Source organism: Sorex fumeus, unplaced genomic scaffold, assembly GCF_029834395.1.
Source record: "Sorex fumeus unplaced genomic scaffold, SorFum_2.1 ptg000037l, whole genome shotgun sequence".
NCBI lineage: Eukaryota > Metazoa > Chordata > Mammalia > Eulipotyphla > Soricidae > Sorex > Sorex fumeus.
Genome location: NW_026606094.1, coordinates 1231751 through 1258978, shown reverse-complemented (window position 1 = coordinate 1258978; position 27228 = coordinate 1231751). Strand labels below are relative to the sequence as shown.

Genomic DNA, 27228 nt, shown 5'->3' with positions numbered 1-27228 from the left:
ATGTTTGTTTTGTGGTGGCCAGCATAAAGCCTACACCAGACTTAGCACGTTCAACTCAACAGCAGCAGGTCAATGTGTACCGACTTCAAGGAAAGAGAGCGACAGGGATTGAGGTGGTAATGAAATAAATTTGCGGGACTATTGGATGCTGATTGCATATTTCCACTACTGGCTTACAGAGCTTTTTAAATGTGGATTAGAAAATTCGGTGGGAAGGAGTCACACCCAGTGGTGCTCGGGCTTACTACTGGCTCTAGGCTCAGAGACCGGTGCTGGCGATGCTCAGAGCTGCCAAAGGTCGAATCCCGGGTTGCTCACGTGCAAGGCAAGCTCTCTTCACGCTGTACTTTGACATATGCTCTATTTTACACATATAGTTACTGAATGGATGCTTAATTTGTCATTGCTATGTAGAGTTTAGTTCTGTCCCCCTGGTTTCATTGCCACCCCCACCCTCCCCTAGGGTTTAGCTCTAGCCTCTTGCGTTCCACTTCCAACGCATCGCTCCACACCGGGTGGGTCCGTAGCTGATGCTAACGAACGCGTCTTTGCATTCGCACAGCCGCGGGGAGGTGGGCGTGCAGCGTGCGTTCCTTCTCGTCCTTTTTCCGTCCCCCACGCCAGCCCCTCCGCCCGCCCGCCACCCCGGGAGCAGGGGCAGCAGCAGCCTGGATGCTTTTCCTCCTCGAGGGAGGCGACGGAGAGCGCTGACCCTTTAACAAGTTGTCCCTGGCTAAACAGGTGTCTCCCCCGCCTCTCGGAGGAGGTGGGGGGGATGGCTAGCCGCTTAGTGACACCGGGGGCCCACCAATGAGAAGTCGGGCTCGGGCCGCTGCTCCAATGGGCGTCCGGGGGCGGGCCCGGTTTCCCGGGAGCCCGGCGGGCTGGTCCTGCGGCCGCCGCGGAGTCTCCGGCGCTCCTACGCTGCGCGCGCGGCGGCCCCGGTGGCGGCGCCGTCCCTGCGGCTCCTCCCGCCGCGGCGCGGCCCCCCGCGGCCCCGGGCTCGGGCGGCCGCCGCGGGCAGCTAGGCCCCCGGGGGCAGCGGCGGCGGGACCATGGCCCGGAGACCCGGGGCGCCGGCTGCTTACGGCGACGAGTTCTCCTTCGTCAGCCCGCTGGTGAAATACCTACTCTTCTTCTTCAACATGCTGTTTTGGGTGAGTCTTAGGGATGGGGGGGGGGGGTCGTGGGGGGTGGGTGGGGGGTGGAAAATGGGCTTCAGGGTAACACATCCCCGGTACCCCCACCCCACCCCCCCGCCGCGGAGGAGGTGGAGTGGGCTGCCCGCGGCTAAGCAGAGAGGAGGTGGGGGGCGTCCCGGGATGCGGGGTTCCAGGCGAGCGTGGTGAACTGCACTGCCTAGTTTTCTGCGCTGGCGGCACTTTGGGCTGGTTGCTCCCGGCCAGGGGAAGCCCCGCGGTGGCGCCGGGTCTGCTGGGGGAGGGTCATCGGGGGCGGGATATGTGAGCGATTGGGCGAAGCCTTCTGGGTATTTGCTGGACGTCGATGAGGGTCAGCATCAGGCCAAGACGGGGCTTGCAGACGCGCCCGGGAACATTCACCCTTGGGGGACTTACAGGCCTAAGGACCGGGGATGTCAAAGGAAGAAGAGCCAGGGGGCAACCCAGACCTTCTCTCCTCCTGGTCTCAGACTGGAGGAGAAAGGGGTTTCATCTCTTCCCCTTGCAGGCCTCTGGTACCTGCCAATCCCCCCCCCCCCCCCCCCCCCCGCGGGCTGAAAAGGGTCAGGAATGACCTCCGAGTATTAGTGCCTTTGCCAGAACTGGGCCCCCGCACCCCACCTCCTCAGACTTGGTGCCACCAGGCCACCCTCCAGGCTGTGGGCTCAGCTTCTGTCTTTAGGCTCCTGTGTTGGATTGGAAGGTCAAGGGTCCTTTCCTAATCCTCTGCTTGGGAGTGCAAAAGTGAACAAAATCTGGGTCCAGAGGCAGAATTCTCACTTTTTCTCAGCCGTTAATTGTTGACCTGACCAAGCTGGGCAGTGCGCTTGGTCTCACCTAAGCCTTCCCTTCCTCTGCCGTCAGTCAAGCCCAGGCTGAGCAGAAAACTCAGCTGGCGCTGAGAGTCCAACTGGGCCAGATCATGCAATGCCAGCCCAAGTCTATTTCCTCCCTGGAGTCCTCAGTCCCCTTTGGATTTGAGAACTGATGGAAGCCCTTCCCTCTCCCCCATTTCCCTTCCCACCTCACATAGCTGCTGTTCTAACAGCCCATTATTCTATTTTTACTGTGTGTGTGTTGAAGGGGGGGAGGATGTATCACAGGGGGGCATACCCGATGATGCTCCGGGGTTACTCCTGGCTCTGCACTCAGAAATTACTACTCCTGGCAGTGTTTGGGGAGAGGGGGGAGGACCATATGAGAAACCTGAGATCGAACCCGGGTCAGCTGCATGCCAGGCAAACACCTTACCCCCTGTATTATCTCCCCAGCACAAGAGCCTGTTATTCTTGCCCAGTACCTAAAGTTCAGGCATGCAGGAGCGAAACATCAGGAGTTGAATATTCATTTTCCTAGGAGAGGGAGCAAACTGGACATCTAAGCCTGGTGCTGGCAAGGTTTCATAGGAGCTATGGTATGAAGAGAGGGTACAAAGTACCCAAGTGCTTGCCAGTTGGGACAAATGAGGGAAATCCCAGAGGGTGGTGATGCTGCCACCTCACTCCCAATCATTGTTCCCGGAACATTCAAGTTTGAGCCCCTATCAAAGTCTTGGTTTGAGAAAGGCAAAAAATAAAAATATGTTAGAAGAGGTCTGATCTGCACCCACGTTTTGTGCATAAGAAACTGAAAGCGCAGAGAGGCCTATTGCTTTAGGCTAGGTCCAACAGCTGCCCGGTAGGCTCAATGCTGGTGATTTTGCCACGGAACCACGGTGCCTGCCTCTCGGGAAAGCTCTTGGCCCACATGGCTGAACCGTCGCCAGGATTTCAGCAGTTATCAGAAGTTAGCCTGGCTGCTCAAGTTCTCAGGGCTGGGCTCTGCTTTAGCTAGAGATTACAGAAGGAAATCTCTCTCTCTCTCTCTCTCTCTCTCTCTCTCTCTCTCTCTCTCTCTGCCAGGGCTGGGGAAAGCCCTCTGGGGTTCCCCTTCTGGGCAAATCCCCCTGATCCCTGTTGCGTGTGCTGCCTCAGGGGCACGCCCTGCTCAGAGCCTGCGGAAGGGTCAGCCTGTACGCCCATTTTCCTCGCTCTTATCTACGCTCCCAGCCACACCAGCTGGGTGCATCTGTCCGGCTTGTGTTCATGGTCATTTGCTTGTACTTCCCAGCCCCCCAAACCGCACCCCTCTTATCAGACTGATGACTTTCCGGGGGCGCAGCCAGGGAGAGAATTTGGCTCCATCGACCCGTTTACCTTCATTCAAGGTCAGAGGTCCTGGCTAACCAAAGCTGGCACCGCCCCAAATTAGAGAAGATCCCCTTCTGGGCCCCACTTAAGACTCATAAAAAGTGAGAGGCTCTAGAAATAGCACACCGAAGGACAAGAGGCCCGGTTTCTCTGGCACCAATTTACTGTATCACTGTAAGCCAGTATACCTGTCTCTCTGTCCTTAATCTTTTGCCTCTAAAGGATCCCCTAAAAGATTTCTAATCTTTCTCCTCTGCCCCTGTGAGCTTAGTTAGAGATGAATACTTTACTTTGGAGACTGTATTATTTAACCTCAAGGCCCAAGACTGGAGAGATCGTATGGCGGATAGACAGATGGATGACTCTCCGGCCTCTCTGCGCTTTCACTTTCTTACACACAAACCGTGGGTGCAGGTCAGACCTCTTTTAGCTGGCACTTGCCTTGCATGCAGCCAACCCAGGTTCTGCCCCTGCCGTCTCATATGGTCTCCTGTGCACCACCACGAGTAATTCCCGAACGCAGAGCCAGGAGCAACCCCTGAGCATCACCGGGTATGGCCCCCAAACAAAAATAGGACAAACAAAACAATTTAAGACCCAGGACCAGATCTAAGGATGCCTCTCTCAGTGTCTTGGTCTCCCACTGACAACCCCAAGAGATGGTGGCGTAACTGGTGCCATTTCTTCCCCAGGCCCAGACCCGCAGAGTGACATTCTGCACAGCGCAGCCAGAGACAGAGGCTGGCTGCCCCCCCCCCCCCACAGTTACCCCCCCTCAGACCACTTCTGTGGCTTCCGCCATTCTAATCTGTCCCATTCTTCTGCCTCAGGAGCTCCCATGGGTCTCATTGTTCCCACGCCCTTCCCAGCCAGAGGGCCTGTTCTGGCCAGCGGCTGGGGGACCCACTGTCTGAAAGAAAGGATTGTGTGTGGAGGACATTGGAGAGGCAGCCAGTGTCCCAGTCACACTTGGTGATGGCGGTGGCAATGGTGGTGATAGTGACAGTGGGGGTGGCAGTGATCGTGGTGGTAGCAGTGATGGCAGTGGTGGCCGTACCAGTGACAATGGTGATGGCAGTGGTGGCCCAGTCTTTCTCTGCCACTGCTCTCTCACCCTCATCCTGGTTCCTTTGGAGGAGCCAGAAAGCTGTTACTCCAGTTCTTCTCACTCACGGTCCAAATCTTACTTCCTTGTTTGCCTGTTTGCCTGATCTCCCCCTACTCGTGCGTGCGCGCGCGCGCACGCACACACACACACACACACACACACACTCACAGAGCTGAGTTAATGATCTCATGACCTGGAGTTGCAGCTCCCCAGAGCCCTTAAAGTTGCATTTTATTTTTCAAATAAAATTTTTGGTTTGGGGGCTACATGCAGCAGAGCTTACTCCTGGGCTGCCCTTACTCTGGGCTCAGGGATTACTTCTGAGCAGTGAGGCTCAGGGGACCTTATAGAGTGTCGGGAATCGAACTCCAGTTAGATGCATGCAAGGCCAGTAATAGTACAAGACCTAACCTATTGCTCTGGCCCTGAAAGTTGCATCTTAATTTTTCAGCTCAGAAGTTGAGGGGCTGAGGGGCTGGAGCAATAGCACAGCGGGTAGGGCGTTTGCCTTGCACGCGGCTGACCCAGGTTTGGTTCCCAGCATCCCAAATGTTCCCCTGTGCACCACCAGGGGTAATTCCTGAGTGCAGAGCCAGGAGTAACCCCTGTGCATCGCCAGGTATGACCCAAAAAGAAAAAAAAATGAAGTTGAGGGGCTGAGAGAGAGGGAGGGAGGGAGGGAGAGAGAGAGAGAGAGAGAGAGAGAGTTCACAGGTTATAGCACCTGCCATGCACACAGCTGAGCCTGCTTTGGTCTCTGACACCCCCTGTGGTCCCCTGAGCACCACCAGGAATGATTCCCTGAGCACAGCCCAGTGTGGATATTCCCCTGGAGCAAAGAAACAAAACCCTTAGTGCAGGAAGTTGATGGCTTTCCCGCCCTGTCAGTGTTGGATAGCCATGCGTGGGGCCAGGGCCAGGCTGGTGCTTGCTTTATCAGCCGTGGGCAGGCAGGGGCTGAGACATTATCAGGGCCACCCGGCACAACCGCCTCCTTGCTGGCTGGTCCTCCTCCTACTCGGGCAGCAGTTAGTCTGGCTTTGGGGTGGAGCCTGAAAGCTCAGCCCTGCATGTGCCCTCCTCCGGGGCCCCCCATACCCCTTCCCTGTGATCTCTCTCTCTCTCTCTCTCTCTCCCCCCCCCTCACCCGCTCCCTCCTTCTCTCTCTCTCTCTCTCTCTCTCACACACACACACACACACGCATACACACACACACGCATACACACACACACGCATATACACATACACACACATCCTCAGCTCCACCATTGTTGGAGTGAGAGTTGCCTTGCAGAGTGGATTTGGGAGGTGCTTCCCCCATTTTCATGCTCCCGAGTCTGTCAAGATGCAGCGTGTAACCCTAAGTCCTCCCATGTTCTCGGGGACAGGGTCATCCAGCATGTGCACATCCTCTCTGCCCCTCCCTCAAGCCAGGGCTGAAGAAGGGGCAGCTGTCCCCTCCAGCTGCTGCCCCGGGCCATGCTGAAGTCCTCACTACAGCACCCGGGCAATCCAGGGTCTCTGGTCCGTCATCTTCTCCAGGAACTTCGCTCTCCCATCTAGGACCACTGCGCTGGAGTCCACGGGGTATGCCGGTCACGCCAGAGCCCCTGCAACACCCTCTGATGTGATCTGGGTCAGGCATCAAGCTGGGCATCCCCTGTCCCACCGCCCAACACTCGCCCTCTCTGACACACACAGACTCACATCTCTAAGGCACTGGGAGGAGGCCAGCTTGTCCTGCATTTCCTCTCCTTCCCGGGGACAGGTGGGCTGCAGTAAGATATTGTAGCGGCATTGTGCTAAGTAGAAAGCCATGAAGGGCAGGTGGTTCCAGTTCAGGGCAGGCCATGGGTCCCAATGGGATGGCCAGTATGGGGCGGCGGTCATACTTTGGAGAGGTTTGGGCATGGCCCTCGCTCTTTTTGTTTGTTTGTGTGCCACACCTGGGAAGTTTGGGCATGTCTCTCACTTTTTTTGTGGGGGGGGGTTGGTTTTGTGCCACACCTGGCAATTGCACTCAGGAATAACTCCTATAATTACCCCTCGTGGCGCTCGGGGGACCATATGGGATGCTGGGGATCGAACCCGGGTCTGCTGCATACAAGCAAACGCCCTACCCGCTGTACTATGCTCCAGCCCCACTCTCACGCGTCCGTAGAAGAGCAGCTCAATGGAAGAGCCGAGGCTCAAGGGCCGGTCTCAGCAGCAAGAGGAAGGAGCTGGGGGCTTCTTCTACTCCAGCAACACAGGGTCCTCCTGTTTGAGGGACAGAGTGAAGAGCCAGTGTCACACAGAGAGGAGCCCGTCCACCAGCCCAGGAGCAGCGGGGCCAGGATGGCCACAGATGGCCCATGTGTGCGTGTGCTGATCTGGGCCAGGAGAGAGCGAGCCAAGCCCTCCTCTTGGTCATGCAGCCTGTGATGTCTCTGAGTCAGTCCTGAAACAAGGCTGGAGAGGACCGAGGCACTGGACACTCACCCCCACCCCTTCCTCACCTTCTCTGGCTCTGGGCTGGGCTTTGAACCTTTTTTGGGGGTCGTACACCCGGCATGCCCAGGGATCACCGCTGCTGGTGCTGGGATTCAAACCCGGGTCGTCCTCCCTCTTCCACCCTCCCCTGCAAAGCAAACACCTTACTCACTGCATCTTTCCAGTCCCTCTTTCTTTTCTGGGTTTGATTTCTGTTTCGGGGCAAGGGGGAGGCTGGGCTATAGGAACCCACCCTCCCCTTGGTTGTCCCTGCCACTACCCTCGGTGAAGAAGAGGGCACCAAGGCCCTACTGTGGCCCCCCCAGGCTGGGCAGGAGAGTGCAGAAGGCGTGAGGGTCAGGCTGTGTGCAGGCTGGCAGGTCCTCCGCGGTGATGCTGTGGTGCATCTTCAATTCCCTTTCTCGGGCTCTGTTCCAGGAACTTGCTTCTGAGCCGCCCTGGCCCCTGCCGCTCTCCCTGAGTGCCCCCAATTTGGAGGTTCCCAGCTGTTCCCCCAAGGGATCTGCTGCAGCTGCTTCCTCCCTCCTCCCGGGAGGCCCGCCTGGAGGGGAAATGCCCTTGGCCCGGGCAGCCACCCCGAGGCAGAGGTAGGGAGGCAGCTGTGCTGCTGGCCAAGGGCAGAGACTCCCGCACGCATGCGGGCTGAGGTCCTCGCCCGCTCCTGTCACTCACTACACCAACTAAGGGCATCACATGAATTCTCCCAGGGTCACTGCTGTGAAGTGGCGACGTGACACCTTCTGGATTGTGGTTAGAATTTAGGAAGACAGTGCATGTTCATCACATATATAGCCCTGCAAGTTAGAGAGAGAGTACAGTGGTTAGGGCGCTTGCCTTGCACGCTGCCAACCCGGGTTCGATTGTCCAGCATTCCATATGGTCTCCCAAGCACCACCAGGAGTGATTCCTGAGCACAGAGCCAGGAGGAAAGCCTAAGTGAATGTCACTGGGTGTGGCCAAATAACCAAAAAAAAAAAAAAAAAGAAAATTTAAAAAGAAAAATTTAAAAGAAAAAAAAAAGACATGTTGCCTGCCAAGTTGGAGAGATAGTACAGCGGGATGGGCACTTGCCTTGCTCCTGGCCAATGTGGTTTGAACCCCGGCACCACATACTGTCCACGAGCTTTGCCAGGAGTGATTCCTGAGCACAGAGTCAGGAGTGAGCCCTGAGCACACTGGGTGGGTCCAGAACAAAGTGTAGCCCAGAGCCTGTGCTGGAGGCCGCTCTCAGATCTGAAACCACTTGGAGGGCAAGGATGAACGCTCTGCTGGAGTGACCCGGAGAGGGGAATTGTTTGGGGGAAAGACCCACCTCGTTCATGCCCAGCTGCTTTGGCCTGGCACCATCTTTGCTTCTGTTCCTGTTGTTACCTAGAGGGAGATAGGAAGTGCTACCAAACCGTGTGTTCTTGGCAGAGGAGTATGACGCTGAGGTCTCCCTGCATCCACTCCTCAGGGATGAAGGTGGGATCAGTGGGAACAGACTCCAAGAGAGAAGCCCCTTATAATTGTTGGCATTTGGGCATGGGGGTGGCAAGGTGGGGGGGAGGGGAGAACCTTACCTGCAATGCAGTGTCTATTTCCCACAGTGTCCTAGGACTGAGATGAAGTTTTTTTTTTTTTAATTTTCTCAAAAAAATATTCAATCATCAAGGCCAGAGTGATCATACAGCAGGTAAGGAGTTTGCTTTGCATGCAGCCAACCCTGGTTCAATCCCGGCATCCCATGTGGTCCTCTGAGCACCACCAGGAGTAATTTCTGAGCACAGAGTGGGGAGTAACCCTGAGCATCACCAGATATGCATCCCCCCCCCCAAAAAAAAGGAAAGAAAAGAAAAGAAAAAGATACTGGAGAGAATTTTCTGCATTTAAATTTTCTCTTGTGTGCCCCAACTTCTTTGCCAGCAAGTGCTGACAGAAGGCAAAGGGAAAAGGACAAAAAGCAGTCAAATATTGTGGAAAATGATGAATTTATTCCTGAATTATTGCTTAGGGATGAGAGACATATGTCTAACAGCCATGTCATCTGTTAGTAGATTGTTCTTTATTTCTCTGGTAGAATTGATAGGTCATGCAGCTTCAGCTGACACCAAGATGGACACAACATTATCTGTGAAATATGCCTGTCAAGCGTGTTTCATCTGAATCTGATTGTCAGACATAGCCCAGTCAAGCGACATTCTGCCAAACGACTGGCCAGGACTTAGCAAAAATGTCAGCATCCCCAAAATGTCAGAGATGGGGCTGGAGTCATAGTACAGCAAGCCAGGCTGACCCAGATTCGATCCCTGGCACCCCACCTCACGGTTCCCCTAGCCCACCAGCAGTGATCTCTGAGTGCAGAGCCAGGAGTAATTCCTGAGCACAGCTGGGTGTGGGAGAAAAAAAGTCAGATCAAGTGGGGGCAAGGACATGGAGAAACTAGAACTCATGCATTACTGGTGCGGATGTGAAATAGAGCAGGCACAGGAGAATAAAAGAGCATTCAGCACCTAAGAACATTAAGTAGAACTACCACAGGGCTAGGAAATTCTACCCATGAGAACCGAGGATGGTATTCACACAGACCTTTGCCTGGATATCTGTGTTAACACCTTCCAAAATAGGTAAGAGTTGTAAATACCCAAATGCCCATCTGTGGATGAATAGATAAAGTAACCATTTTTGTTCCTGCAATGGAATAGATGTATCCATTATTTTGGTTTCAGGGCACACCCGGGGTGCTCAGACTACTCCCAATTCTGTGACCTATAATGATATATATTATCAGACCATGACAAGTAATGAAGTCCTAACCAATCCATACTGCAACAATGATCAACCTTGAAAACATGCTCAGGAAGAGAAACCAGACACGGTGTCCCATTGTATGAGTTCCTTTTTAGGAAATGCGCAGACTAGACCAAACCACAGAAGCAGAAAACTAGGGGCTGGAAAGATAGTACTGGGGTAAGACACTTGCCTTGCATGCAATCGACCTGGATTCAATCCCCTGTATCACCATGGTACCAGAGTACCGTGGAGAAGTGCTGGGATGAGGGCGACAGTCTGATCGGTGCAGATGACAACCAAGCCCAGAATCCAGGAGTGGAGGTGGTTGCCCAGACTCGCAGGCCCACCCAAGGCCACTGGACAGCATGCTTGGAAAGGACTCATCCTGTCATTTATGTGTTTTACCATAAAATTTATTTAGAGAGACGGTGTTTTGAAAATACCATAAACAAATAAGAGGGGGAAAGTGGCAAAATTGTTTCAGGTTAAAGGAGGCTCCATCACAATATAACCATGGCCCTTGATTGGATCCTGGATCCAGAAAAAGAGGGAAACAGTTATAAAGGACATCATTAGGATAATTGGAGAAAGTTAAAGAACTACAGTTAATTAGACAGCGGCATTAGCATATTAACTTAGTGGGGGGGGGTGTGAGTGTTGGAGGGGGGTGTCTCAGGCCCCCCAGGATGCTACGTAGGCCCTGCTGTGCAGGGGATACCTGGGTCCCATTGGTCATGCTAAAGGTCTCGAAGTGATACTGGGAGGAGTGTGTGGGCCGGACACATGTACTTTAACTGCTGTACTGTCTCTGGGGCCCATATTAAAGGTTTTTGAAATGATTCTAATGTGTTAAGTTGTGTAGTGTGCACTAAAAATGCATCATGACTTCCCAGAGCTCGGTCACCCAATCAGTTTTAAGATCCAGTGTCTTCTTCTTGCCTTTTTTTTTTTCTTTTTGGGTCACACCCGGCGGTGCTCAGGGGTTACTCCTGGCTCATGCACTTAGGAATTACTCCTGGCGGTGCTCGGGGGACCATATGGGATGCTGGGAATCGAACCTGTGTTAGCCATGTTGGCTGCGTGCAAGGCAAGCGCCCTATCCGCTGTGCTATCGCTCCAGCCCCAAGATCCAGTGTCTTACATTGGCTCTAAGGAGAGATGGTAAAGGAAATAAAGTGCTTGTTTTGCACACAGTCATCTTGGGTTTGATCCCCGGCACCTAAGATGGTCCCCTGAGGCTTCTGGAGTGATCCCTGAGCCAGGAATAAGACCCAAAGTACCACCCGGTGTGGTTCCCAAACAAAACAAAACAAAACAAAAAAGTTGCAAATAATGGTACCACAATTAAAAACAAATGTTTTGGGAACCAGAGCAATAGTACAGCAGGGAGGGTCCTTTTCTTGCATGTGGTCAATCCAGGTTTGATTTCCGGTACCCCATATGGTCCCCTGAACAACCACCAGGAGTGATCCCTGAGCAAGAACCAGGAGCAACCCCTGAGCACCCATAACACACACACAAAAAAGTGGAGAAATCACCATGGCTAAAGTTGGAAAAATGGAGGCCCAGGAATGGGACTCACATATCTTGCATTTGTGATATTCTGAGTTTGATCCCTATCAGGGGGGGAAAAAAAAGAAAACTTCTGAAATTGCATGCAAATGAACCCCAGATTTTTAAAAACATGAATTTTATTCAACATAGTATTAAAAAGCTATCTAGACTAACTTGGCAAGAAGAAGACACCCATATTTGAAAAAAAAATAATACTACCACTATTTGCCAGTTAATGTTAAAAATCCATAAGATGGTGCTGGAGAAATAGAGTATGGAAGGTAGGGCACTTGCCTTAAATATGGCTGCCCCAGGTTCAAACCCTGGACCCCATAAGGTCCCCTGAATTCCACCAGGGGTAATTCCTAAACACAAAGTCAGGAGCAAGCCGTGAGCACCACCAGTCTTTTAATCCCTGCTCCCTTCTCTCCCCCCCCTCCCTAAATCCATAAAACTCTGAAAAGGTTATTCAAGTGATAGAGCACATTCCTGGCATGTATTTGGCTCTGGCTTTGATGCCAACACTGCATGTCCCCCAGAGCACCTATCCTGGTGGCTCGAGTTGTTTCAGTACAGTCCCTGCAAGATAAAATGCAAGTAAGTTTTTTGTTAATCTTCATGCTACCCAAAGCCAGAGAGAAAGAGAGAGAGAGGACAGTGGGTAAGGCTCTTGTCATGCATGTGTCTGACCTGGGTTCAATCCCCGGCACCACATATGTTTCCCTGAATCCCGCCAAGAGTGTTCTCTGAGTACCTCTTGGCGTGTCCCAAAAACCAAAAATAAATAAATGACTATCCATGGTATCCAAAGAAATCTGCACAAATAGAAAGAGAGGGCTAGAGTAATAGCACAGTGGGTAGGGCATTTGCCCTGCACGCGGCCGACCCGGGTTCGATTCCCAGCATCCCATATGGTCCTCTGAGCATCGCCAGGAGTAATTCCTGAGTGCATGAGCCAGGAGTAACCCCTGTGCATCGCCAAGTGTGACCCGAAAAAGAAAAAAAAAAGAATAGAGAGAGTACGGTGGATAAGGTATTTGCCTTGCATGCAGCCAAACTGGGTTCAATCCCCAGCACTTCATATGGTCCTCCAAGCACTGCCAGGAGAAATTGCTGCTTGCAGGGCCAGGAATAACTCCCTAAGATTGCTGGGTGTCCTCCCCCCCAAAAAAATACACCACACAAATAAACAAGCAATTTGTAAGTTCACTGTAGTCCTTGCAATTTGAAATCCCAATATTTCAATGACATTTTTCACAGAAATAAGCCAAACCTTCCTAAAACTTACATGGAACCATAATAGATTGTGGAATGACAAAGAAATATTTTGTGTCTATAGTGTTGGGGATCATACATGAAAGGTTTGTGCTCTACCACTGAACTGCATGCCCATCCCCAGCCAAAGCAATCCTAGGAAAGAACAAATTACAGGCATCGTGTCCCTTGCATTGGGACAGTTTCCTCAAACTATAGCAATTAAAACAGTATGGTGTTGTCATCAGTAGGTCGATAGATCAATTGCCAAGAACTTAAAGGTCATGAACAGACACCCCCCCCACACACACGTCAGTTTGTTTATAGCCAAGGAGCCAAGAATATACAAAAGGGAAAGAACAGCTCCATCAATAAATGGGAAAACGGAAAACGGCTGTCACATGCAACAGAATGAAAACGAACCCCACAGAGAAGTCAGCTCCAAATAGATTAACAACTTGAACATCAGATCTGCCACTATGAAACTCAGAGAAAACAAAAGCGAAAAGTTCCTTTCTGTCAGTTGTGGTGATGATTTTTGTTTTTTTTTGGATCTGGCAACAAAAGCAAAATAAGTGGGACTATATCCAACAAAAAACCTTCAGAATAAAGGAAAAACGAAAAAGCAACCTACTGGATGGAAGAAAATATTTGCGTATCATCTATAGGGGAAGAGGATCAATATTCAACTTATGTAAAGAACTCATCTAACTCTTTTTAAAAAAAAACGTCCAATTTACAAAAGGACAGAAGGGATATGCTTCGAACATAGAAGACCCTGGGTTTGATCAAAAAACAAAGCAAATAGAAGGTCTGAATAGAATTATTTTTCCAAAGAAGACATACAGATGGCCAATAGGTATATGTAAATGTGCCCAGCACAATCAGTAAGCACCAGGAAAAGACGCATCAGAACCACACAAGGTATCACCTCAGACCTGTTGAAATGGCTCTTAGCAAAAGACACAGAGTGAAAGAGATGTGTTGGTGAGGATGTGGAAGGGGGACCCCATGCACTGATACTGGGAATAAAAATTAGTGCAGTCACTATGGAAATAATATGAAGGTTCCTCAAAATAGTAAAAATAGAAGTACCGTATGATTCAGCAGTTCCACTTCTGGGTATTTGTCCAAAGAAAATGAAAGCACTAACTCAGATGCAGGCGTCCCTGTGTTCACTGCAGCATTATTTACAATAGCCTAATAGGGAAACAGCCGCAGCATCCGTCAGTGATAGAGTGGATAGAGAAATTGGGGCCAGGCCTGAGAGCTAGCACAGCGGGCAAGGAGCTTGTCTTGCATGTGGCCAACCCTGATTTGATCCCCAGCACCGCATGTGGTCCCCTAAGCATGCCAGGAGTATATTTTTTATTTCAAATTAAAAAAAATTATCTTGATGGATGTGCTATGATTGACAATACTGTTAATGATGGTTTCATGTGTACATCATTCCAACACCACAAGGACTTAGCTATTTTTGAAACCGTGTCTTGCTGTTCAGAGTTTCCAGGGAGGCCTCATTCTGGCCGGAATACGGAAAGAATGCTAAGAGGAGAACTGTCATTCGCTCCATCTTCATCCTGAAAGGAGGTCATTGGCGATAGCATGGATATTAGAAGGCTCCTGTGGCACAGGCTGGCACAGCCGGCACCGAGATGTGGCCTTATCCAGCTGCTGCTCCCATCATCACCAGGTGCATATTGCTCCTTGGGCCTCATCTGTAAAGGAGATGAGTGGCCAAGCTCCTTTCTAAGGTTCTTCCTGGCTCTAGAACGCTGTGCCGTTAACGGCAGCAGTGCTACCCTTGGAATGGCAGCAGCTTTGGGGGGTGGGGGTGGGATAGGGTGGGAGGCATAGGCAGGAATCGTTGGGGTTGTGCTAAGGAGTGATGCCAGGAGAAAGAGGTGGAGCATGAACAGAAAAACAAAACTGCGCTTGTTTATTTAATTTGGCGGTGCTGGGGATGGAACCCACAGGTAAATCATGGACTCTGCTGCCGACCCATATCCCCAACCCCCAGAAATTCAGAATTCCAGAGTTTGCTAGCGAGCTGCAGATGAGTGGCTTCACTAATGAGCCTATTAAATATTAATAAGAATATTAAAGTCTTCATCTTAATGTAGGCTGCACCTGCTCTTCGTGCTCCCTGGCAGAGAATGCCTTAGGGCTCCTACTTCGAAACTTGGCTGCCCCTGCAACCTGTCCGGAACTTCTGTTGCCTGGGTCCCATGCCAGAGATTCTGAGGTTATTTTTTTTGTTTTGTTTTGTTTTGTTTTGTTTGGGGAGGGTCATACCTGGCAATGTTTAGGGGTTACTCCAGGCTCTGCATCAGGAATTACTCCTAGCACTGCTTGGGGGTCCATATGGGATGCCAGGGATCAAACTCATATGCCAGGCAAGTGCCCTTCCTGCTATACCATCTCTCCAGCCCCTGAGGCATTTGGGGGGATCTTACCTTGGTGACCCAGAGGAAAGCAATTCTGAAGATGTGGAACCAAATGGGCTTATTTTCAGTAGATATTGATTTGCTCGAAGTCATTATTTCCAAGAACTGAGGAACCACCTTGGGTGCAGAACATCTGTGTTTGTATTCAGGGAAGTTCTCCTTCTCTGCATTCCCCCATGCTGAAGGCAGCCAAGCCACAGGGTACCTGTTTTAGGCTGAAGATGCTCTTGCCTGTGCTCCAAGTCGCACATCCATGAGAAACTCCTCAAGGGCCATTGCATCTCATTCATCGGTGCGGTCCTTGGAGGCCCTTGTGCATCGCATCCGATCCATTGGATCTGAATAACAGATTCATTTCCAATTACTGCCAGAACAAATTACCACAAAATGAGAGGCTTGAAACAACACCGGTGAATTATCTTCAGTACCAGATGTCAGAATTCCAAAGTGGGTCTCCTAGGCCTGAAAGTCAAGGTGTCGGTGTTCCTTCGAGTCTCTGGAGAGAGCTGTTTCCCTGTCTTCTCCAGTATCGCTGAGCACTGGGCACTGCATCATCCACTGCTTCCATTACCTATCTCCTCTGACCCCCACCCTTGCCCCGTCCCATCAATCCCTCGTGATTACAGAGGCGTGTCCCACCTAATGATGCTGCAGTCCACCGCAGACCACGAGTGTGGATCCCACCGTGATCCCCACATTCCTCTTGCTTAGTGAATTCCCCGTCACTCTAATGCTCAGTTACTTCTCCCTCACAGCGGCCTCCCACGTTTGTTTCCTACATCCCTAGACAGCACCATCTCCACTTCTGCGTGATCTCACCCGCTGTTGTTCAGCTCATCAGAGCCCCACCGCACACACAATACACTGCTAATGTTGCCCCTAAAGAGGCCAGTTTGAATGACCTGGAAACCAAATTAAAAGTGATTAAGGACTACAAAAGTGGAAAATCAATGATGGCTTTTCCTTGCCAGTCAGGCATGTCCCATTTCACAGCAGCTACAGTCTTGAAGAGCAAAAACAAATGGCAGAAGCTATTAAAAGAACCCGCTTCCTTGAAATCAACAGGACTCGTGAAAATGCAAGAAAGACCTGCATCACCACGGAGGCCGCATCTGCTGACACCGGTGCCTGTCCTCTTCACCCCATGATGATCACGATGGAGAGCCAAAAAATGTCTCTGTGATATTGAAGGAAAAGGCGGGTCCTGTCCACCATGTTGAATGGACTGCCAGCTCTGTGACATCCACACAATGCAATCACCCTACCACCCACTTCTCAGATGAGTTCTAAGAGAGGCGGGAAGGATGGTTCAACGGGCTGAGCACATGCTTTTACGCAGGAAGCTCAGGTTCCATCACCGGCCTGCACCATCCCCCTGAGCACCAAGAGGTGCATTCCCTACCCTTAAAAAAATATATACAAAACCTGACTGTATTGGACCACTGGGTAATCTCTCCATCTCAAGACCATTAATCACATTTACCAAATCCCTCCAGCCTGTAGGTAATATCTTCGCAGGCCGGGAGAATTAAGGCACAGACCTCTGGGGGCGACTCTGTTCTACCCCCACTGTTGGTGTTACCGTCCCTCACAAGAATCCACTTGCCCTAGGATGTGTGGCTACTCATCACTGTCCCTTTCTCTCTTTTTGGCCAGGGATGAGGGGAGGCTCGGGATAATACTTGGCAGTGTTCAAGGGCTATTCCTGGTTCAGGTAAGAGATGGCTCCTGGAAGGGCTCAGGGTATGGTATCAGTGCTGGGAATGGAACCGGGATCAGTGGAATTGAATGCAAGGCAATTGTCTTACCACCTACTGTTTCTCTCCAGCCCCTTCTACTGTCCCTTCCTTCTCGCTGTTTTTAGTTTGGGTGGAGGGACATACCTGGCAGTGCTAAGGACTTACTCCTGGTTCTGTACTCAGAGATCATTCCTGGTGGTACTCAGGGGACCATATGGGATGCCGGGGATCAAGCCCAGGTCAGCACCGTGCAAGGCAAGCGGCCTCGCCACCACACTATCACCCTGTCCCCTTAGTGTCCCTTTCTTGGATTCACACTATCATGGAGGAGACTGATACAGCCTAGGGAAACATTAAAGAAATAGTTCGGCTCTTGGGAGGGACAGAAATGTAGAGCAGATACATATTTTTTGGTGATTCAGGGCAGTGATATTCAGAGCTGTAATTGGCTGTGGTGAGTTTTAAAGGGCAGACAGAGATGCTCTATCACTTTGGCACTCTGGCATGACCGGGGGCTGACCAAAGGCCCTGTCTTGTGGTTTCTTGTGTCCCACACACTCGCCCTTGCTCCCTGAGCTAGTTGTGCCAAAGGCTGGGAAGACAGCCAGCACCTCCCACCCCCACACACAGTCCCCAAACAGTTCCCTCACTCGGACAGAGCGTTGAGGCCTGGCAAGTTACACACCTGGCCCTGAGTCAACATCACGTGTCCAAGGGGCAAGGCGAGGGGGCAGGAGGGCCCCCAAAAGACAGGGCTTTAGAGCAGGGCTTCCTGTTTGCTGCTGGTTGGGCAGACAGAGATGCTCTGTCACTTTGGCACTCTGGTGGACCTTCGTTAAGGTGGTCTCCACTGAAAACACTCTCTGTGGAGGGACCAGCCTGATCCTGTTGGCTGTTCTGAGGTCTCCCCGACTCCCTTCAGCCAGGAAAGTCCCAGGATGCCTCTTTCCACCCTGTTCCTGTCTCACAAGGCAGTGAGGTCTCACCAGCCATCTCCGGCCCCACCGAGTGGCTCAAATCCCTGCTGCCGAGAACTCCCGAGCTTGGTCCCGGCCATCACCATGGTGACAGCCCACTGCTGCTTAGCACCTGCCAGGGACTGGGCCTGGAGCAATAGAGGCCAAGATCTGTGCCCCACCCCCCACCCCAACTCCTGGAGGCCTGGGTGTGAAGACCAGAGGCCTCCTGGGGAACCCCAGGGAGTCTCTGCTGGATTTACTGTCTCAGGGAAAAGCCAGGACCCTCATTAGGGCTGCAGATCTCTATCCCCTGGGCCAGGGTGGGGAGGTGGGGGGAGGTTTGTGAAGATACGATTTCTTTGCCAGGGTGGTCCTGGAGTTTGACACTGCTCTCTGCCCAGCCGCCCTGGTGGGCCCCTTCAATCTCACTCCTGACACCAACTGCCAGTCTAGAGAGGGGCGTCACAAGCCTACTCTGGCTGGTCTTGAGGTAGCTAGAGCAGAAATCAGAACCCTGGGGGCCGGAGAGATTGTGTAGCAGGTAAGATACTTCCATGGTATGTGCCCGACCTGGGTGTGATCCCCAGCACCCCATATGGTCCCCTGAGCCCTGCCAGGAGTGAGTCCTGAGCACCCCTGGGTGTGGCCCAACAACAACAAAGCACTGTAGCACTGTCTTCCCATTGTTCATCGATTTGCTTGAGCGGGCACCAGTAACATCTTAAAAAAATTGTGAGACTTGTTGTTCTTTTTTGCATATCGAATATATCATGGGTAGCTTGCCAGGCTTTGCCATGCGGGCGAGATACAACAACAAAAACAAAAAACCCTAAAAAGCAGAAATCAGAACTTGGGGCGCGGAGGTAGCACCGTGGGCTGGAGCACATGCTTTGCATGTGGGAGCCCCCAGTTTGATCCCCAGGACCAATGTGTCCGCCCCCCACACTCCCGCCCCATGCCAGAACCATCTTGAGTGGCCTCCAAGCAGCAGTGGGGATATTTCACAACTTCCCTGCTCAAAACAACAACACAGAAGAATTCCAAGCTTCTCGGAATCTCTGTGCTACCCTGAGGAGCTCTGAGTAATGCTAGATAATGTTTATCAGCAAGCATCCTGCTAAAGCTACCAATGGTGACGTTAATGCTGTCAGTAATGGCATGAGATGGAATTTTTGTTCCCACTGTCAGACACAGAAACTGAGGCTCAGCACTTTGCCTGGTTGGCCTGGCTCTGAAGCCCATCTCCTTTTTAATTTACTATTTGGTGTGTTGGTCATGCCCTCCTGCGCTCAGGGTTTATCCCTGGCTGTGAGCTCAGGGATCATTCCTGGTGGAACTCAGGGACCACATGGGATACCAGGGATCGAACCTGGGTCAGCTACGTGCAAGGCAAGCACCCTACCCACTGTAGTGTCACTCCAACCCCCAAAACACATGTTCTTAAGCACTGTCTTTTTTTTTTTCTTTTTTGGGTCACACCCGGCAATGCACAGGGGTTACTCCTGGCTTCAAACTTAGGAATTACTCCTGGCGGTGCTCAGGGGACCACATGGGATGCTGGGAATACAACCCTGGTGGGCCATGTGCAAGGCAAACGCCCTACCCGCTGTACTATCGTTCCAGCCCCCTTTCAGCACTGTTTTATCACATCATTTTCTGCTGCAGAGCACATGCTAGCCCTGTTTTCCCTTGTCTCCTGTGTCTGCATAATGGGCGCATCCTGGGTATTGTGAGGGGACTGGGCATGGGCGTGAAAGCCTTTCGTGGGGGTGAGGACAACCATTGACAGGATCATGGCGGGGGGCAGAGAAAGACACTTCTCTTAGTCCAGGGACTTCTGTCCCTTCACGCTCGGCTTGAAGGCTCCTCATGGCCACTAGGGCTGTCTCCTTCCAGGGTCTCAGGGGCTGTCCTTTCCCCTGTCTCCCCAGGTGATTTCCATGGTGATGGTGGCCGTGGGCGTCTACGCTCGGCTGATGAAGCATGCAGGTGAGTGACCGGCCCCTTCCCCCCATGGAGTCTGGCTCTTGGGCACTTCTTCCCACATAAGCTGTGGAGTTTAGGGGGCAGGTACCCTCCGGGCGATCTTCAAGGCTTCAGGCTAACGGTGTCAGTTCACCTGAACACCTCAGGCGCCCACGAGCCACCTGCCATCGCCTAAAATTTAGGTATGGGGGAAGAAGGTGGGTCGTCCGAGGTTCGATCTCCGCCTGGGTCTGTCCTGGAGTAAAACTCGGTCCCTACTCCCGCCCACCACAGAGTCTCGGGGGAGCAGACTCTGCCAAGCTGGCAAGCCTCAAACCCTTCCTGTTCTTTTCTGAATCAAGCAGCCCCTTCCTTCTCTGTATACCCCGGGGAATACTCTCATTCTGGGGCCGGTAGTAAGTGTGTAGGGCATTTGCTTTGTACATGGCCGAGCCGGGTTTGGGCCCCGGCATCCCATATGGTCCCCGGAGCACCGCCAGGAGTGATTCCTGAGTACAGAGCCAGGAGTAACCTCTGAGCATAGCTGGTGTGACCCAAAAAGCCCCCCCCCCAAGTTACCCCCCCAAAAGAAGACTCTCATTCTGCTCACTCTCAAGCTAGAAGCCGAAACCTGGGGCCAGGGAGACGGCTCAGCCGGCTGGAGCACAGGCCTTGTACACTGGAACCCCAAGTTCTAACCGTGACACCATCAGGTCCCTACCCTCCCGCCCCTCCCCCCCCCCCAGCCAGCATCTTCATCCAGCTCCACCAGAGGTTTCCCACCAGCCAGGGGAAGAACGGTTAGGGGAGGGGCTGGAGTGATAGCACAGCGGGTAGGGTGTTTGCCTTGCATGTGGCTGACCTGGGTTCAATTCCCAGCATCCCATATGGTCCCCTGAGTACTGCCAGGAGTGATTCCTGAGTGCAGAGCCAGGAGTAACCTCTGAGCATTGCCAGGTGTGATCCCAAAAAGCAAAAAAAAAAAAAAAAAAAAAAAGAACGGTTAGGGGAGGCACCCTCCCCCCAACCCCACCCCCAGTTCTTCCTGGAGTGCCACACTCAATGGGTTCCAGGGGAGACTGAGGCACAGCCCTTTCCCTAGAAGCAGCCTTGGCCTGCCTGGCGGTGGACCCCGCCATCCTGCTCATCGTGGTGGGCGTGCTCATGTTCCTGCTCACGTTCTGCGGCTGCATCGGATCCCTCCGCGAGAACATCTGTCTCCTGCAGACAGTGAGTGCCCCACGCCCACCTCTCCCTGACGCCCCTCAGATCCCTGTCCCGACTGACCCCCTCCCTACCGTCCACCGCAGTGCTGCCCCGTCCAGTCCTCCTGCAGCACTCAGCCCAGGATCCCAGACAACAGTGGCCGCTGCCATGTGTGGGATTCTGGGAGTGTCCCCCCCCCCCCCCCGCCCCTCCCATGACCTCTCCCTGCCCGGGGACAGACTGACCCTCTTCCTGTCTGCCCCCCACAGTTCTCCCTCTGCCTCACCATCGTGTTCCTGCTACAGCTGGCGGCCGGGGTCCTGGGCTTCGTCTTCTCGGACAAGGTAGCTTTGGACTTCAGAGGGGCTCATAGGGGTAGTGGAGGACCCCTGGGAAAACTTTCTGTGCGGGGCTTAATTGATGAACCCCAGCACCCCTTCCCGCCAAGAACCCCAGGCCTGGATGGGTGGCCGTACTGAGAGAGGATTTCAAGATTGGCAGGAGTTTTCTGCTGACCGGCTACAAGGCCCGCAAGAAAGGAGAGTCTGTGAGCACCCAGTGAAAAGGGTCTGCAGAGTTTCACGGCAGAGGATGGAGACAGTCATGGGGCAGACCGCAGCCAACTGAAGGGCCTTTACTTTCTTTTGAAATGTCACTGTGAGATACAGTTACAAAGCTTTCATGTTGGAGTTTGAGTCATACAGTGATCAAACACTCATCCCTCCACCAGTGCACATTCCCCACTACCAGTATCACCAGTATCCTCCCGCCCCCCCCCCCCACTCCAGCCTTCCCCCTGCCTCTATGGCAGAAAATTTCTCCCATACTCTCTCTCTCTACTTTTGGGCATAATGTTTTGCAATACAGATACTGAGAAGCCATCACATTTGGTTTTTTATCTACTTTCAGCACACATGTCCCATCCCGAACGATCCCTCCAACCATCTTTGACTTGGTGATCCCTTCTCTATCCCAGCTGCTTTCTCCCCCAGCTCATGAGACAGGCTCCCAACTATGGAGCAATATTCCTGGCCCCTTTTGTCTACTGTCCTTGAGTGTCAGTCTCCTATTATCTTATTTTATATTCCATAAATGAGTGCAGTCATTCTATGTCGAGGGACAGTTCTTTTTATTAAGACACAGAACGCTTTCTCCAAAGGAGAGAGGGTTGCCAGAGACAGCGGAGAGGCCAATGGATAGGAAACTTCCAGAAAAGTAGCCAAGCAGGAAGGAAGAGCATGTGGTAGACTAGGAAATGGAGAGCTGAGTCAAATCCTAAACTCCTGTCACTCTGATTTGAGACAAGGGGATGTGCTTGTATGTCCACTAGAGGTCAGTGCCTCAGCTCATTAGCCCTTTTCTACTTAAAAAAAAAAAAAGTGTCTGTATTTTGCAGCACCCAAGTATTTTGTTGTAATATTATTCAAAGAGAGAAACAATAATGGAATTATCTGAGCATATGGCTCTGAGAAGTGGCAAAACAGCAGGTTTGACATTCTCTCTTGCCCACCAGTCCTACAGGGCCTGGGCTTGATGAACTCTGGGACTGGCCATCTTGCCTCGTTGGGCCTCAGTTCTGCTTTTGGCTGATGTGAAGCAGGACCGGGGCTGGGCTCCTGTGGGCTCCCGTGTTCCTGTGGGAGGCGCACACCAGGGCTCATCCTCTTGGGCCCTGACGCCCTGCTCCTGTCTTGGCAGGCTCGAGGCAAAGTGAGTGAGATCATCAATAACGCCATCGTGCATTACCGAGATGACCTGGACCTGCAGAACCTCATCGATTTTGGCCAGAAGAAGGTATGGGCTAAGCATGGTGGTGGCCAGGGCCGTGACTAGCGATGTGAGAGGCTGTGGACAAATGCCTACTGGAATGAATTCTGGGAGTTGAGGTGACCAAGAAACACATAGAGCAGAGTGCTTCAAAAGTATTGTTTTAGGGGCTGGAGCGATAGCACGGCGGGTAGGGCGTTTGCCTTGCACGCGTCCGACCCAGGTTCAATCCTCCGGATCCCAAAGTATTGTTTTAGGGTACAGAAAGGCATGTGTAGAAGCCTTACAGTGTGTGGGGGAAAAGAGGGAGGAGAGAGGCCTGAGAAATGGTACAGTGAGTGGGGGGCTTGCCTTGCATGTGACCAACCCTGGTTTGATCCCTGGCACCATGTACAGTCCCTGAACCCTGCTCAGAGTGATCCCTGAGTGTAGAGCCAGGGTAAGCCCTGAGCACTGCTGGCTGTGCACCCCTCGCAAAAATAAAATAAAAAGAGGAATTCCTGTTATTCGTCGATTGCCTCGAGCAGGCCCCAGTAACGTCTCCTTCATCCTAGCCCTGAGATTATATTCAAGGCTCTTTAGGAGAATGAGACCCATCATTGTTACTGGTATTTGGCATATTGGGTACGCCACGGGGAGTTTGCCAGACTCTGCCGTGTGGGCAGGCTACATTCGGTAGCCTGCCAGTTTGTCAAAGTAGGAATGAGATGTCATAATAAGATGTCGCGTGGCTGCGTGGTTCCGGGAGCTGGAAAAAGAGGAAAGTTCAGACAAGAGATGGAGCACTGTGCCACAGCACCTCTCTCATGTGTAAGGCCCTGGGTTGGATCCCCAGCACCAAAACAGAACACATATTTTTAAAATTTTTTTATTAGTGAAATACCATGAGGTACAGTTGTAGATTTACAAATTTTTGTGCTTGGGTCAGAACACATATTTTTACTTGCAAAAAACTCTGGAAGGATGTGAAAGCCATGCAAGTGATTGCTTCCATGGGGGAGGGGAGTGTGATTGTTTTGTTCGCTTGGGAAAGTCACACCTTACTGTGCTGAGGGTCTACCTCCAGTTGCATGCTCAGGGATCACACCCAGCAGTGCTTAGGGGCAGAAGCAGTACCAGGCATTGAACCCAGGGCCACACACATGTAAGACAAGGGCTCCACTGCTGAGCCACATTCCCATCCCAAGGGCAGATTTTTAAAAAAATATTACCTATTAAAAAGTTAAAAATTTTAAATTGCAATAAAATGTAAATAGCTTAAATTTATCATTTTGATCCTTTTTTGCTTGTTATTTTTATGGAGGAGCACCCTGCAGTGCTCAGGGGTAATTCCTGACTCTGCACTAAGGAATTACTCCCAGAAGTGCTCAGAGGACCATATGGAATGCTGGAGATGGAGCCCAGGTCAGCCACATGCAAGGCAAATGCCGATCCCTGCTATACTATCACTCTGACCTGACCCCTTTATTATTTTTTTTTAATGCAATTCAGGAATTGAACCCAGATCTTCACACATGCCAGGCATGTGCGCTACCTCTGAGCCACATCCCCCGAGCATAATATTTCTTCCTTTTTTAGACTGACTAGTAATTTGTTCTGTTTATATCCATTCATCTTTCCTTGGACAGCTGGGTTGCTGCCACCTTTCGGCCGTTGTGAATAATGCTGCTCTGAGTCAAACGTTTGATTGTAGGTCAACATGCCTTTGAGTTTTGTGCTGATTTCCCTTCCCCTTGTCGTGACAGGCATTTGACCTTGATCCTGTCCACTTTCATTAGGTATTTTGTATCTAAGACATTGAAGAGTGACATCCCATGTTCATCTAAATTGAGACAAAGATTTTCAGCATTGATCTTTTAACTTTTTCAGTAAGCAGTTTTGAACATCCCCTTTTGCCAGGCTCTGTGTCTTGTATTTTTTTTAATTTGTTCATTGCTTTGATTTTGTGGGCCACAATCAACTGTACTCAGGGTGTACTCCCGACTCTGGGCTCAGGGATCACTCCTGGCAGGGCTCAGAGGACCATATGTAGTGCCAGGGACCGAACCCAGATCAGTATGTGCGAGGCAAGGGCCCTACACACTATCCTGTTTCCCCAGCCCCAAGGCTCTGGGGTTTTTGCATGCCTGTCAAATCAGAAACTACCCTCAAAGAACCCATAGTTGATGTGAAGAAACATGTATTCAGCCACTGCAGGTTATAACATGATATATAATGCAATAGAAAAGAAGCAGAGACAAGGAGAAGACCCCTGGGAAAATCCAGTTCAATTTCCAGGCTGGGCTTAAACACAGAACAGACACGTAAAAGCTTGTCGTAGACATCGGGCTGCGTGTGGACGTCGGAGAGTGTGGCTCCATCTTAACCTGGTGGGGCCTTTGTTTCAGTTCAGCTGCTGTGGAGGGATTTCCTACAAGGACTGGTCCCAGAACATGTACTTCAACTGTTCAGAAGATAACCCCAGCCGTGAGCGCTGCTCTGTGCCTTATTCCTGTTGTTTGCCTACCCCGAACCAGGTAAGTGCCCCTCGTGTCCACGCAGGCAGTGAGCTGTGTTCCCTTCTGACCAGGGAATTAGTTTCTTTCTACTATTGGGAATCCCCAATTTCCTCACTTAGTCACTCTCTCTCCCCACTTTCTTTTTTTCTCTTTCTCTCACCCTTCTTTCCTCCCTCCCTTCTCTTCTTCCTCCCTCCTTCCTCCCTCCCTTCCTTCTCTTCTTCCTCCCTCCTTCCTCCCTCCCTCTCCTTTCCTTCCTTCCCTCCTTCCTCCTTCCCTCCCTCCCTCCTTTCCCTCCCTCCTTTCCCTCCCTCCCTTCCTTCCTTCCTTCTTTCCTTCCTTTCTTCCTCCCTCCTTCCTCCCTCCCTCTCTCTCCTTTCCTTCCTTCCTTCCACTCTTTCTTCCTTCCTTTCTTCCTCCCTCCTTCCTCCCTCTCTCTTTCTTTCCTTCCCTCCTTCCCTCCCTCCCTTCCTTCCTTCCTTCCTTCCTTCCCTTCCCTTCCCTTCCCTTCCTTTCTCCCTTCCTTCCATATGGGGATCAGGCCACACCCAGAGATGCTCACAGACTATTCCTGGCTCTGTGCTCAAGAGTGACCCTTGGCAGTGCTCAGACTCAAACAGGGCGGGCAGGATGCAAGCCAGTGCTTTCCCCCATGTACTCTCTCCAGGCCCCACTCAACCAATCGATTCTGCAGGCCAGGCAGGCTGTGAGAGGTTCCCTTCATTTCAATCCGAGATTTCTCCACCTTTGATCCCATAGCCTGCTGGAGGGTCAGCAGGGGTCGAGCTCTAAAACAGATCTCACAGGGAAAGGAGCCTGCAGTGATCAGCCCCCACACTGAGACCCTTCCCAGACCTTCTCTAAAGTCAGGAGTTTAGGAAGGGCGGGAGGGCCATCAACAAGGGCCCCCAAGGAAAAGTTTGGGAAAGTGAGTCTCAGTTGGCTTTAAACCTTCTCCTGCAGGCAGTGATCAACACCATGTGCGGCCAAGGTATGCAGGCCCTTGACTACTTGGAAGCCAGCAAGGTCATCTACACCAATGGCTGCATTGACAAACTGGTCAACTGGATCCACAGCAACCTCTTCTTACTTGGCGGTGTGGCCCTGGGCCTGGCCATCCCCCAGGTAACCTATCCCGTCAGACTTATGGGTCCCACTGATCTGCAAAGACGCCTTTGTTTGGGTGGTGGGATGGCACCCCCAGGTGGGTGGCCTGCTTAGGAGCAGGGAGAGGGGTGGTGCTGGCCACATGGGTGGAAACCTGAGTCAGGACGGCAAGCCTGAAGGCCCAATTCCTTCTCACTTCTCCCAGCTGGTGGGAATCCTGTTGTCCCAGATCCTCATCAATCAGATCAAGGACCAGATCAAGCTCCAGCTCTACAACCAGCAGCACCGGGCTGACCCGTGGTACTGAGAAGCCGAGGAATCTCATCCACCCATCAGAGAGGAACTTCCCAGCTCTGGGCTCATGGCACCCATGGAGATGGGGTTCCAGCCACGCAGAGACAGTGCCGTGGGAAGAAACGAACTCCAGACGGGTGGGCAGTAGGCAGGGTGCGCAGGTGGCCGGCGCCGGTGTGTGGGGAGGACGGCCCTCCTCGCCCCGTCCTAGCCCTCTGCATTGTTAAGAGTTCTTTTTATATTGTTTGCAGTTGGGTCTGTGTTTTGTTTCGTGTTAAGTTTGGTTCTGGGCAGTGCTGTTTGGGAAACAGCAGGTGCGGGGCTCCTGGAAATACTCAGCTGTTGCTTTTTTGTCAAGACCCCGGCAACCAACAACTCCTGGGTTTGACTGGCGTGCTGGCGGATGCCGCCTGCTGCCAGCCAGCCCTGCCTGAAGCCGGGTGGGCACAGAGGCAGCTTGAGGGGGTAAGGCTGCACGCTGGGGGGCTGTGAGCACCCCGGGTGGGGGAGGAAGGGGGAAGGCTGCTTACTGCTCTGCCATCCCCGAGGTAGTGAGCCTGCAGCTACATCCCCAGGCTCCTTCATTGCCATGGAAACATGGCAGCCAAATTCATCGTCCCCCCCCCCCCCACCTCCCTTTTGAAAAACACTCAGAACCATGGTCTCTCTATGCCACTGCCAGCAGAGGTGGGAC

The 27228-nt window shown here is 52.1% G+C and overlaps 1 protein-coding gene across 2 annotated transcripts; it reads left to right on the top strand.

The window, feature by feature from the left end:
* Window positions 1–915: 915 nt before the first annotated feature.
* TSPAN33 (tetraspanin 33) lies at window positions 916–26576 on the top strand. 2 transcript variants are annotated; one of them, XM_056118417.1, is made up of 8 exons: window positions 916–1157; window positions 19629–19686; window positions 20768–20892; window positions 21138–21212; window positions 22567–22662; window positions 25023–25151; window positions 26097–26258; window positions 26446–26576. In XM_056118417.1, exons 1-8 carry the CDS (start codon window positions 1056–1058, stop codon window positions 26545–26547), a joined length of 849 nt encoding a protein of 282 aa, XP_055974392.1. In that variant the 5' UTR covers window positions 916–1055; the 3' UTR covers window positions 26548–26576. The 2 variants fall into 2 exon arrangements, with proteins under 2 accessions (XP_055974392.1, XP_055974391.1); XM_056118416.1 differs by having other exon boundaries at window positions 928–1157; window positions 20765–20892.
* The last annotated feature ends 652 nt before the right edge of the window (window positions 26577–27228 follow it).

What these genes read in the sequence shown, in the direction of transcription:
- TSPAN33 (XM_056118416.1), top strand. Translation starts at nt 1,056, where the DNA reads ATGGCCCGGAGACCCGGGGCGCCGGCTGCTTACGGCGACGAGTTCTCC. An exon ending in GCTTCGTCTTCTCGGACAAG is followed by an intron (nt 21,213 to 22,566) that starts GTAGCTTTGGAC and finishes CTGTCTTGGCAG; the next exon opens with GCTCGAGGCAAAGTGAGTGA. An exon ending in GTTTGCCTACCCCGAACCAG is followed by an intron (nt 25,152 to 26,096) that starts GTAAGTGCCCCT and finishes CTTCTCCTGCAG; the next exon opens with GCAGTGATCAACACCATGTG.